The following is a 13,508-nucleotide window of genomic DNA, read 5'->3' on the forward strand; positions in this document are numbered from 1 at the left end:
ATTCTACCAACGGTTTTGTCAATTTTTTTTTCGCGCGAGGATAGGTCAAACACTTTCTCCACGTAACCGAGAATCCTCTGTCGCGTTACTGTATTTATCGCGCCTTACTATACATGCGCGATCAATAGCGATTCAATAGCGATTCAATAGCGAATGTCGAAGTTGGCGATTTCCGAGGATTTGGAATTTCGTATACGTATACTCTGTAGAGACTGCGTAATACTTAGTCGTAAAGAATCGTTGCTATAGTTCAGTAATTCTGGTATTCGGTTTTTTATAATCGACGTAGTTCGAGATCACCTTAACCCTTTCGACGCTTCGCTTCGCGCGCGTTATAATATACGCGACATTTATCTCGTTTTCGATATCGTAAAACTCGTAACAAATAAGTTAGTTATAAGCAAGAGGAGATATCGCGTACGTTAAAAATTAGGCTAGAGATCGTGGAAGTCCGAAGCGTCGTTGCCAACCCGCTTTGTTCTCGAAATATCAGGCAATTGGAACAACCCCCTTGACTAGCAAGAGGGCGGCCAACGTTCTCCAAAGTCCTCGACTAAAATGTCGCGAAGAAAAGAATAAGACGCGGCCCTCTCGTTGCATCGAAAATCGTTAAAAGGCTCACCTCGATGTTGTCGCGTTGGCAGGTCCCGAAGGCGTAGCGGCGTGACGGACATACACTCGCAGCAGCAACAGCAACACCAGCAACAACAACAACAACAACAGCAGCAGCAGCAGCAGCAGCAACAGCAGCAGCTGCAGGAGAACAACAACAGCAGCTCGCGGGACGGGAAGAAATCTGCGGAGGGGCTGGTTCCCGATGAGATGTGGGCCCCTGGCGGGATAGGGCCTCACCGGGAGCTACCAGTCGATGTGCCCGACACCCTTCTGCAGAAGGCCTATCCCAACAAGGTAAACAACTGCTCCTCCGAGTATCGGAACGAGCTTCGTGGTCCCCGTAGCGCTAGCGACCTCGATCACCTCTCCCTGAACCTTAAAAACGCCGACGCCCTTAAATCGTCGACGGACGTGACCGACGACGCGACCTCCAGACGCTGCTCGAGGAACGGTCAGCCCCAGCCGCTGAAAATCGAGCTGAAGATCGAATCGTCGGAGAACCTCGAGGACGAGGACGACGAGCCGAAACGTACCGAGGAATCCTCTAACGAACCGGACAAGTATCGAAACAGTCCGTCCACCTTGGGTTCGATCGACCTCAAGAATCCTTTCAAGGACTTTGACGAGGAAGAGGAGGAGGAGGAGGAGGAGGAGGAGGAGGAGGAGGAGGAGGGGGAGGAGGAAGAGGAGGACGAAGGAGCGAACGAGGAGAGTACCGGTCAAAAAGAGTCGAGCGTCGACGCGGACGTCGAGGAGGATTACCCGTTCGCCAAAGAGGATTATCCAACGATGCTGAAGACGTGTAGCGACGACTCGGCTAGCCCCAGAAGCTCCTCCGGACGATCCGACAGCACGGCTCCTCTCGACACTAGCCTCGTGCTGAGACACGCCAAGACTCGGAGTAAAGATTCGCCCGCTTACGACGCCCGAAGGATAGATCTCGGCTCTCCGTGCAGACCAGTTGTCCCCGATATCAAGATAACGCCTCTGTTCCCTAGAAATAGAGATACCACGTCGTTCGACAACCCCGCGTACGGTCTAGCCGACCTGCAAGATCTGCAGGGGTTGCTGATGAGGTCGGACGAGGTGTCGGATCTGACGCGATTGATCGACGAACAGTGTACCGTTTCGAGGATCCCACGGGATCCGGAACGAGCGTCTCCGATCGGGCCGCGAGCGGAAACCGTTCCCTCGGGCAAGTCCGCGAAGAGCTCGAAGGCTCGCAGACAGACCGAGGCAGAACGCTCGAAACCGAAAGCGAAGAGGAGCGTGGACGCGGAGGAGCTGATACGAGCAGGCTCCAGCGAGGATTTACTGGGCATCGAGTCGGGCAGCAGTCTTTCCTCGTCCTCGAGGCAACGCCCGAAGAAGAAGAGACACCAACAGATCTCCAGCGGATATTCGACTTTGAGAAGCGACGCGTCCACCGACCTCGAACACCTCGATCGGAGTTTCCTCGTGGTCGCGGGCAAAACGTACCGCGAGGTGGCCGTCGATTGTCCGCCCGATTTCGTGCCCGTGACCAAGTGTCACCCCGTTTATCCCCCGCCGAACAAGACCCCGAACAACAGCAAGCACAACACCCTCGAGCCGAAAAGGGAGCGCGCGGCCAAAGGAACCGCGTTAACGGGCTGCGGGGATGACGGGAGTGGCCCGTGCATCGGAAACACCGCTATCACCACTACCACCACCACCACCACCACCACCACTACCACCACGATCCTAGTAGCCTCGTCACCAACACCTCGCATTCCCTCGAACGACCTTAGTAGCTTCGCTGCTATAGCTAGCGGCGACGACGCTAGCGCCACGGAGAACGTGGTCGCGCGCACGCTAGACAGAAAACGCGACTCCTCCTCGAAGAAGGTAAGCGCCAGAGTCAAGAATTTACTCGTCGACGGCTTCCTCTCTATCGTGCACCAGCAGCCGCGACACGGCAAAACGCTTCTACACGCTTCCAGCACGCACCATCGCTCCTCTAACAGCTCGCTGCTGCTCTCGGCCTCTAATAATCGGCTTCGACGCTATAGCAACTTCTTGCCGGACGATGCTTCCTCTTCGTTCTTCTTGTCCTCTCGCGAGTCGTTGCTTTCGAAAGAGGACCCGGTTGCTCGCGCCACCGTCACGGCTTATCTTGCTCCTGCCAGAGTCGTGTTCTCTAACGGAAACTCCTCGACGAACTTGTCCTTCGTTCAGGAGAGCAATCAAAATTGTCGGAATTCTTTGCGCGAGTACGGTCGTCCGTTCGACGATTCGCCCGACACGCAGAATCGGACAAACTCGCGGCTCTCTTTCGAGTACAGACGTTCGAAATTTCTCGATCGTTCGACCGATTGGCGGACCAAAAGCGAACCGGAATTGTCCCGTTTTCGCGTTCGCGATCTCCCGAACGAACTTCGCGATTGCTACTCGGACAGCAGCCGCTTCGTCTTCCGCTCGAATCGTCGTAAAGTCGTACTCGATCGCGTTCGAGCAACCGGGGCAGCTACGAAACCGTCGCAGGATCGTGCGAAGATACCTACGTACCCCTTGTACGAGAACCAACGACGCTTCGAGGATCATCATCAGGTAAAGCTTGCTTTCCCATCTTTCCTTCTACGCAGCTTTTTCTCTGACATGCGCTCTTTTTCTACAGTCCTGTCACTCTCTTACGACGCTTACGAGCATATCTTTGTAGAAAAACCGCGTCAACTAAGAATGGATAAACGAAGGTAAAAGAGCGCATATCGACTCTAACCGAAACTCTAACGTTTACTCGCGATCTTCCAGAGAATGTATTCCGTAACGCACGCGCTTGCTCTCCATTTTTCTACTCTCGCCTCTATCCCTGTTCTCTCTTTTTCAATTCTCTGGCTGCGTTGTTCGCTTCCGTGTGTAGCCAACAATACGAACGGCGTGTCTCTCGGACTTGCTCGAGTCATCGTTCTCGATGACTCGATTAAAAAAAGAATACGCGAAAGAACAGGATAAACGAACGAACGAACACAGGGAAGAAGAAAAGAAGTCTTTCCGGTAGTTGAGATCGCTTGGCGAAGGACTTGCCGAAGGGACCTTTAACGCGAGCCGTGTTTTCTTTGAAACGGATTTTTAGGCCGGTCTGAACGGAGTGAAACCTGCCATCCCTCCGAGAGATCAAAAACGGGCACCTGCCAGACCACCGAAAGATAATCTACGTTTGTCCGCCACGCAGAACAACAATGTGGAGTCCACCGATAACGCGAATGCCGAGCCCACGCAGCAGCAACTGCATTCCATCAGGAAATATCAGGTACCGTGTGATCCGTCTTTTTTGGAAAAACTACCTACGCCGTACCAATATTTTATACTGGATCCCTCCTATTGTTCGTTTCAGAGATCAAACTCCCAACAAGACGTCGTCACGGTCGTCGGCTCTTTGATTTTTCTGATAGTTTTCGCTACGAATCCGTTCTCCTCTCCCGAGAACATATTTCACGTTTCTTATCTTCTCTCGTAGAAATGATGTATTCGCGAGAATATGCGTCGAGAGAGAGAGATTAAATATCTTTTCGGAAGAGTATGGAGTCAAGAACGGATAGATGGAAATCGACGAGTCAACGATCTTGGCGCCTTCTTGTTCTCTTCTTACGGATGCTACGTAAGATTCGCGTTAGTTAAACGAATAGTTTGTGATTCTTCAAATTTTTCGCGTGCCTGACTTAACGTGCATCGAACGATATAAGAATCTTCTATGAATCGATTTTCGAAGGTAGCGCAAAGAGAATGGTTTTTCGTCGTTGGAATTCATCGAAACGTTCGGTTCGGTCTCGAAACGATTCGCGAAGCCGCAGGAATAATTGAATCGTTGACCAAGGCATTTCGGTGGGAATGTAAAAAGTATCGAACGCGTGGAAACGCGTGGTATTCCGCATGAATAATTTACCGTTGCGTAACATTATAAAGGCATAAAAGCGTAGGACAGATCGTGAACAATCACCAGGTTACAACAGGAAATTACGGATCCCGGGAAGCCTCGCCTCTTCGGTAGAAATTTTCCGAATTTCTAACAAATGTGCAGTAACAACGTTGAATCGAAGTCGCTGTTCGTAACTCGTCGAGTTTAAAATCGAGAGTATCGTTACGGAGAAACACCAGAAACAGTCTCGAGTCCGTTTGCCTCGGATAGAAAAAATTCTCCGACCACCTCTAAGTGAAGTGTGGTCTGGAATGTAAAGAACCCCGTGCCAATGGTCTAAGATTACACGGCTCCAGTCTAACGTTACGAACTTTCGATAGGTGTAGAGGCTGATTCAGGCAACTAGCATTCGTCTCTACCGATCGTTTTCCATGTCCCGCCACCTCGGTTAGCTCTCTGTTTCTGTCTGTTCTTCTGGCAAGGAAGGCGTAGTTTTTTCTTCTTTCCGAAGCATCGAAAGCCAGACCACCTCTCGATAAATTGAAACGGTGCAAGATAACGAGCGACGCGTCTGCTCATTTTTACGATATCTAAAATGTTGTTATACAATTCATATACTATCCAACTAGCTCGAGCTGGTATTAAGAGTATTAAGAGAGTAAACAAGAGCCTTCTTTCGAAGGTTGCTACGACGGTTTAGTCGGTTTTCGCGACCAGGCAGAGAGAATCGTACGAAATCCATCGAACAGAGGAGCCGACGTTCGAGAAACCCTACCGGTGTACCGCGAGAGTAAAACGGGGCTTCGTCCAAGTATTTCTGCTCTCTGGCGATAATACGCGAGCCTGCTCCGCGTTACATAAATCACGAATCGCTGTCCGAACGATTTTTGCGCGAACGCCAATCTTTATCGGGTTCGGTGGGCGTCGATCCGACCCACTATTTCCCTAATCTCGCAACACCCTATCCATCGCGAGAGTTCGAAAATGTTCAAGGATCGCTTCCGAAGCTGCGAACAGGATTCGTTGTCGCGTCTCGCTGGCTTCTCTACCATTTCTCTACAACCGTAGCGAATGCTTGCTCGATGTTAAACACGGAATATGTTTCTTGTCCCACGAACCACCTTGTCCTCTTCGTTGCACCGTATTCGTTTGTCGAGTAACGTACGCTTACGAGGAATTATCTTTCGATGACCGAGGTACGTAACCTTTGGTTTCTACCCACCGACCGTACGATCGTCGCTTTCCCTTTTCGCGAACGAATCGATTCGATTACTATCGAATTGCCCCGAACGAAGATGTACAGGCGAAGAGGTAAGGCAAGAGCACAAATCGGAATCGTCGAAATTTAATCGTCGCACGCTGGATATCGGCTGTTCGGTCGTTCGTCCGAAATAAATGTTTGAACGTTCGAATCTTTCCAGGTAACGGTCGGACGTGTTTCGATAGTGTCCGAGGTATTGATAAATCGACGATGATTCGATTATAGGAGCAGTTGCGGAAACGGAAGGACGAAGAGGAGAGACAAGAGATACTCAATCGATCGCTTCGCGGATCTAGAAAGTTGCAGGCATTGGAAAGTCACGCGACGAGTCTTTCTGGCCAAGAGAATCCTGCTTACGCTCAAGACGAGGTGACCACCGTTGCCCGTTCGAGCCATGTCGCTGCGAACGCGACGCAAGAAGTCGAGGAGCCTCCCAGACCCCTCAGTGAGTTCTATTTTCTCTTCCGATTTCTTTATCTTTTCCAATATTCCTCGTAAACTTGTCCTTTATTCCTCAAAATCTTTAAACGAATCGAATCGAATCGAATCGAATCGAATCGAATCGAAGGAGAGAGAGCTCGGAGAATCGTTCAGCCTGTATAGCTGTTGTAACGGAGGTTTTCAGTTTGCCTGCCTCCTCGAGACTCGTATTTCAGTAACGTTACAATTAGATAAGCTTCGATTTCTAAACACGCAAGAAGAATCTCGCTTAACCAGTTCGCGTTTCGTATTTCTCAGCGTACGGAGAGGTCGTCGCTACGTTGGAGAGGCTACAGCTTCAGTTACGCAGCATTTCCGGTGCCCTAGGCATCTCTGGTCCAGGAGTAGAGGCCGAATTGGAAGCGGTGCGGACGCTTCTGGTGCAGAGTCGGTTCGCGTCCGCTCTAGCGACCCACCATGTTCTCAAGAACCGACTGAAATCCAACAAGGTTCTGAAACATCACGCCGAGGACGCGTCCAGCTTGGCTCGAGACGTACGTTCGAGAGAAAACATTCGAGAGAATTTATCGATGCAGCTTAATTACGGTAACACGATTTTTAGGTCGTCGATATTCTGGAGAAATGGCAATCGTCGTCGACGACGACGAGCGTCGGCGGAGCGGAAACGATCGCCGCCGTAGAAGAGCTGACTGGAATGTTGACGAGCTACGACATGGAAGCTCTCCTTCTCTCCCACGACTCCATCGTCTCGTGCGTGGACGGATTGCAGAGAAAGCAGAGTCCTTCCTCCTCGTCGCCCAGCGGTCCTCCCAGTCCGAATTCCAACTGGAGAGGCTCGCGAGGCGTCGACAACATCAAGATCATCCGAATCGAGAAAACTAACGAACCTTTGGGTGCTACGGTCAGAAACGAGGGAGATGCTGTTATCATAGGTACTCTCGTCCCTCTGCTACCTTCCTGACAGTATCGTTTTCCAATCAGTATCTCTCCTACGAGCATTCTATTCGTCTCTCATCGAGTATAAACGTAATTATGTAACTGTCGTTAAAGGCCGCGTGGTTCGTGGAGGTGCAGCGGACAAGTCTGGACTACTGCACGAAGGGGACGAGGTTCTCGAAGTGAACGGTGTGGAAATGCGCGGCAAAAGCGTGAACGAAGTATGCGACATTCTGGCTGGCATGCAAGGTAGTCTGACGTTCCTCGTGCTTCCGGCTCCCACCAGTCACAGAAACAATTTGTCGAACAGAAGGGAGGACACCAATCAGGTAAATTTCTAATCGTACAGAATACGCGGACGAAAGATCGACATCGTCTTCTTTTTTTCAGATACAACATATACGAGCTCATTTCGATTACGATCCGGAGGAAGATCCTTATATCCCTTGTCGAGAGTTGGGTGTCAGCTTTCAAAAGGGCGACGTGTTGCACGTGATCTCTCAGGAGGACCCTAACTGGTGGCAGGCGTACAGAGAGGGAGAAGAGGATCAGACGCTGGCTGGCTTAATACCCAGCAAAGCTTTCCAGCATCAGTACGTTGATCAGTCGCGCGGTAAACAATTGATTTGTCTTTTAAGTGAAATTCTGTCTGTTTTGTCGCAGACGAGAATCCATGAAACAAACCATCGCCGGTGACAAATCGACGGTACGCGGTTCGAAAAAGTCCAGTACGTTGCTGTGCGCCAGAAAGAATCCAAAGAAGAAAAAACGAAACAAATTCGGGGCAAACTACAACGACGACGGCTATCCGCATTACGCGACAACTGCCATCGATGGTACACGCCCATAGAATATAGAATAGCGAAATTACACGACGATCGATTTATTATTCGGACAATAATTAAAATAATTAAAATAATTAAAATAATTAAAATAATTAAAATAATTAATAATTATTATTATGTTACCACAGATTACGACAGCGAGGAGGTGCTAACGTACGAGGAAGTAGCGCTTTACTATCCCAGGGCAAATCATAAGAGACCGATCGTGCTGATAGGGCCACCGAATATCGGACGACACGAATTGAGACAACGACTGATGCAGGACAGCGAACGTTTCGCGGCAGCCATTCCTCGTAAGTGATATCGTTCGTTCGTTTCGAGAACGTATGGTTTGAAAAATTCGCGTCTTTCTCCTTCCCGTTAGACACCAGTCGTCCCAGGAAGGATTCCGAAGTGGACGGCCAAGACTACCACTTCATCTCCCGTTCTCAATTCGAGTCGGACATTCTGTGTCGAAAGTTCGTCGAGCACGGCGAATACGAGAAGGCGTATTACGGCACATCGGTGGAGGCTATCCGATCCGTCGTCAACTCCGGCAAAATCTGTGTTCTTAATCTCCATCCGCAGAGCCTGAAGATCCTGCGTAACTCGGACTTGAAGCCTTACGTAGTGTTCGTCGCGCCACCGAGCTTGGAGAAACTTCGACAAAAGAGGATCAAGAACAACGAAAGTTACAAGGAGGAAGAATTGAAGGACATAATAGAGAAAGCGCGAGAAATGGAGGACAAGTACGGTCACCTGTTCGACATGATCATCATAAACACCGACACGGACCGAGCTTACAATCAGTTGTTAACGGAGATCAATTCGTTGGAGAGGGAACCCCAGTGGGTCCCCGCGTCTTGGATACAATAAAACCTTTCGACGCGACAGCCTTTCGAACCGTCGAATCAGATTTTCGCTGGAACTCGCGACGAAGGCCAGTAGTATTCGCGACTCGAGAGAGGCGACTCGAAAGTCTGACTGGAAGAAATTGTCGAAAGGACAGGTTTTTCTACCGGTGCCTGCTGTGTTATACACGATATTACGTTTCGTAGAGTCGCCAGGCTGCCGTACTCCAAGTACCGGTGCTTCGGTGCAGTCTTCCGTGTCGTATTTGGTGCCATTGGATGCTCGAGGATCGTTCGTTCCTCGAGTTCGAGCTTCGCATAGCGTCGCGTGGAAACAGATACGCGAGATAAATAACCTCGTCTCTGGAGTCGAATAAATCCCAAAGAAAATCCTTTGGTTGTCGATGCACGACGCACGTCTCTCGAGGATTTCACTCTGCACAATTTGTGTTCGCGAGAGATACGGTATTGCCTTTCTAAACGGCTACGTTTCTACCTTTCCTCGTAGAAGAAACGGCGTTTTCGCTCGTACAAAGGTAACATTCACGGTTAACTGTTCGCGGTCCAACTTATCGTAATATCGGTTTCCATCGTTCTCTCTTATTTGAAAAACTACGCTTCTGCTGAAATAAACTCGGCCATTTAAACGGGCAATATCGCAATCTCGAAGAAAATATGTCGCTACGGTTCCACGTAAGATACTAACGTTTCCCAAAGATGTGAATCTTGAAAAAGATCGCCCCCTCGTTCTTTCAGGAAATCGTCGCATTTTTCTAACGCGCGAAACCCGAAAGAATCCTGTTACGCGCTCGTGCGCGCGCGCGCTTACGGAAAGAACGCGTTCGCGGCCGCTTTTTTGTCGCGTAACATTCAGTAGTTTCGAAGAAGTCTTACGTAAAGGAACGTCACGCTGTACTTTAGCCCGGAAATCTCGCGAATCGTTCGCGATCAACGTCTCTTGGTACTTATAATTCGTGTGAACTAGTAAACTCGAAGATGGCGGAACACTCGTAAACGTTTCATCGTTCGCCCTAGGCACTCTCTCGTGTTTGTTTAGAGATGAAGAAATCATACCTTCTGCCCCTCCCTACCCCCGTAGATCCTCGTTAAATGATCGATAGACTTAGGCTCGTGTGTGAACCAGCGTAAACAGATGTTTGAGAAACTTTGGATTAAAACGAAAAAAAAAAAAAAGAAAAAAAAACAAATAACAAAGACGACGAAGAAGAAGCGGAGGAAGAAGGAGAAAAAGGAAAAGAAGTTCTACGGTATTTATTACGTTGCTTTCTTCGATACATAAAAGTTTCTTTCGTTCTTTTTTTTTCTTTCTCGTCTGATGTCGCGGTTTGCGTCGGTCACGTATTATTCACGAACCATTTGCATCTTCTTTAGGCGACTAGCAATAACGAAGGATGTAAAAATCGTGGCCCCAGGGGAAGAAAGTAATAATCGTACGATGATCGATCGGTTTCGGTTGCGCGAGCAAATAATTTGCCAGGGTAGTTTAACCCTTTCGCTGCGGACCACGTACACGGGGTGTCAGACTGAAAATTCATTTCGATCGAAGAAACGAAGAAAAGGTCCTGTATCGTTTTGTAATTAAAGGTTCTCGTTGACGAGATACACGGGATGAGAAATTTGCTGCTGCTTAATTTTACCGGGGTAACATGTTCAGCGCGTAGCCCGTTAAACGACTAATGTCGCGGCGAAAGGGTCCGTTTCGGTGCCAGAAGAATAGGAGAAAGAAAAGCGAGAAAACGATATCGTTTTTACAGTCTGTCCGTTTGACTTCAGGTAGGAAATCGCGCACGATGTATTGTCGGAAGTATTGTGCCAAGTAACGGATCGCGCGTTCAACGGACACGTAAAACCTGCGATGTGCCAAACTATCGTCTGGATATTCCCAGACGGTTCCCGTCCAGGGAAAAGTTGAAGTTTCCGAAAGAACCAGCGAAATAGAGAAAGGATGAGAGAGAGAAAGAGAGCGAAACAGAATGGGAAACACGCTCAACGGCACCTTCGTATCTGTCATTATATTGATTCTGTAAATATTTGTGCACTTGTATAGAAAAAAGAGATGATGAATAAGAAGTTTATCGTTATTATTATTATTAACTATTATTATTATTATTATTATTATCATTATCATTATCATTATATTACCATTACTAATAAATTATCATTGACGTGTTCATCATTATCCTGAAACGCGCGACGAAGCAGACAAAGGTAGGTTAAAATGCTTTATTATTTAAATTGAAATGACAGCAACGCCTAATAAAGTATGCTCTATAAGTTAAGTAAACCAAATAAATTAACGCTATATTTTATTTACGATTCGTAGCGTACTTGCTGTTTAATACTATTCGCGTCTACGTTATCTTCTATAACTTTAAAACAGACTATCTATAGATAAAGTAAATTTTCAATTAATTCCATCTTATCGTGATAAGAAAAGGAAGAAAAAATTCTTCCGGCACTCCTGATGATATTATTGGCTTCCAAGATGAAAATATCAATATTCGATAGATTAGTCTGAAAACGGTAGGTATACGGCAGAAAGTACTACTAGCGCCATCTAGCGGTAGGAACCAGGAACTATTTTTCAAGTAACAGGAGCGCAGAAAGGTAAAGGAGGTATGCGGAATAAGAGGTGAATCCCGCGCAAACCAGCGCGCATGCGCAGTAGCGTCGCGTCACTCCGTATACACATCAATATGCATATACAACAAATGTTAATTACTCACTTTCTGAGCATAATTTATGAACTTTTATGACTAAAGAATGATCTGCGATTCATTAGCTACGTTCCCATATTATATTTATTCAGATGTTTTACGGAATTAATTAGTTATTAATATTACAGTACTACGCGCCGCGTCATTCGGCACACACAAACTCATGTAGAATAATTACTTAATTATACATTTTCTAAATATAATTTATGCACTTTTATGATTAAAGAATGATCAGTGGATTACCAGCTACTTTCTCATATCTCATTTGTTCAGATTTGTACTGACAGTAATTAGTTATTAATGAACATTCCATTACAAGTCGGCATGTCATTGAGTACACATGAGCTCATTAAAAATAATTAATTACATGTTTCCCATACATAATTTATCGATTTTCATGATTATATAATAATCTGTGATCTCGTAGCTATTTTTTCATATCATATTTGTCCACCATTTTATTGGAAATAATTAGTTATTAATATTTCGTTGCAAGTGGCGTAGCCGTATGGTATTCTATTGTACGTATACATATAGAATAAAGAGGTTAACACAGGAAAATTTCGGTCGGTGGGGTCTAGCGCTGGGGTACCAGGATCTACTTTTAGTATCAGGATCGCAGAAAAGTAAAGGAGGTATGCGAAGTAAGAGGTATCCCGCTCAAACCAGCGCGCATGCGCAGTAACAGGTGCGCCGCGCAGCGGTGCGCATGCGCAGTAGCGTCGCGTCACTCGATATATACGATAATATACACATAGGAAAAATGTTAATTACTCATTTTCTAGAATCAATTTATGAACTTTTATGATTAAAGAATGATCTATGATTCATTAGCTACTTTCTCATATCATATTTGTTCAAGTTTCTTGCGGAATTAATTAGTTATTAATGATTTTTGTACCGTAAGTCGGCCTGCCATGCGGTATAAAGAAGCTAATTAATACTATTAATTACGCTTTTTCCAAGCATAATTTATGCACTTTTATGATCGAAGAATGATCTATGGTTCATTAATTACTTTCTCATATCGTATTTGTTGAGAATATTATGGCGAATAATTAGTTATCAATGAAATTTCCACCGTAAGTAGCCGCGTCGTATGAGCTAATATAGAATAATTAATTACACGCTTTCTGAGTGCACTTTATGCACTTTTTTGAAAAGAATAATGGTCAGTGATTTCTTAGCTATTTTGCTATATCATAAAAGTGCATAAAATGTACTCAGAAAGCGTGTAATTAATTATTCCAAATTAGCTCATACGACTCGACGACTTGCGGTGGAAATTTTATTAATAACTAGTTATTCGGAATAATAATCTGAACAAATACGATATGAGAAAGTAATTAATGAACCATAGATCATTCTTCGATCATAAAAGTGCATAAATTATGCTTGGAAAAAGCGTAATTAATGATTTTAATTAGCTTCTGTATGCCGCATGACACTCCGACCTTCGATACAAAAATCATTAATAACTAATTAATTCCGCAAGAAACCTGTACAAGTATGATATGAGAAAGTAGCTACGGAATCACTGAACACTCTTCAATCATAAAAGTTGATAAATTGTGCTCAGAAAGTGAGTAATTAACTTTTTTTGTATATGCATATTTATGTGTATACGGAGTGACGCGACGCTACTGCGCATGCGCGCTGGTTTGCGCGGGATACCTCTTATTCCGCATACCTCCTTTACCTTTCTGCGCTCCTGTTACTTGAAAAATAGTTCCTGGTTCCTACCGCTAGATGGCGCTAGTAGTACTTTCTGCCGTATACCTACCGTTTTCGGACTAATCTATCGAATATTGATTTTTTCATCTCGAAAGCCAATAATATGCTCAGGAATGCCACGTTAGTTAATTTCAAGTAGAATATTCTATCGAGATCGTGGAATATTCTGCTTGCCTCAGAAATTCGCAAAAACTACTAGTGTTCTTTTCACTTATTTTTTTCGTGATGTCGTGA

General features: G+C 46.2%; 1 protein-coding gene across 17 annotated transcripts in view; it reads left to right on the forward strand.

Moving 5' to 3' along the window:
• The window catches only part of LOC100882825 (protein PALS1), a 33,770-nt gene extending 22,853 nt beyond the window's left edge, over positions 1 to 10,917 (forward strand). For 14 of the 17 annotated variants that reach the window (XM_076537443.1, XM_076537436.1, XM_076537441.1 and 11 more), the window contains 10 exons: positions 645 to 3,183; positions 3,707 to 3,883; positions 5,976 to 6,195; positions 6,489 to 6,724; positions 6,793 to 7,123; positions 7,242 to 7,456; positions 7,518 to 7,720; positions 7,791 to 7,963; positions 8,101 to 8,265; positions 8,337 to 10,917. In XM_076537443.1, coding sequence (XP_076393558.1) covers positions 645 to 3,183; positions 3,707 to 3,883; positions 5,976 to 6,195; positions 6,489 to 6,724; positions 6,793 to 7,123; positions 7,242 to 7,456; positions 7,518 to 7,720; positions 7,791 to 7,963; positions 8,101 to 8,265; positions 8,337 to 8,827 — 4,750 coding nt within the window. In that variant the 3' untranslated portion in view covers positions 8,828 to 10,917. Of the gene's footprint in view, positions 1 to 644; positions 3,184 to 3,706; positions 3,884 to 5,975; positions 6,196 to 6,488; positions 6,725 to 6,792; positions 7,124 to 7,241; positions 7,457 to 7,517; positions 7,721 to 7,765; positions 7,964 to 8,100; positions 8,266 to 8,336 lie in introns of those variants that run through there. The other 3 variants (XM_076537449.1, XM_076537454.1, XM_076537451.1) reach the window with 3 other exon arrangements.
• The last annotated feature ends 2,591 nt before the right edge of the window (positions 10,918 to 13,508 follow it).

Source organism: Megachile rotundata, chromosome 11 (assembly GCF_050947335.1).
Source record: "Megachile rotundata isolate GNS110a chromosome 11, iyMegRotu1, whole genome shotgun sequence".
NCBI lineage: Eukaryota > Metazoa > Arthropoda > Insecta > Hymenoptera > Megachilidae > Megachile > Megachile rotundata.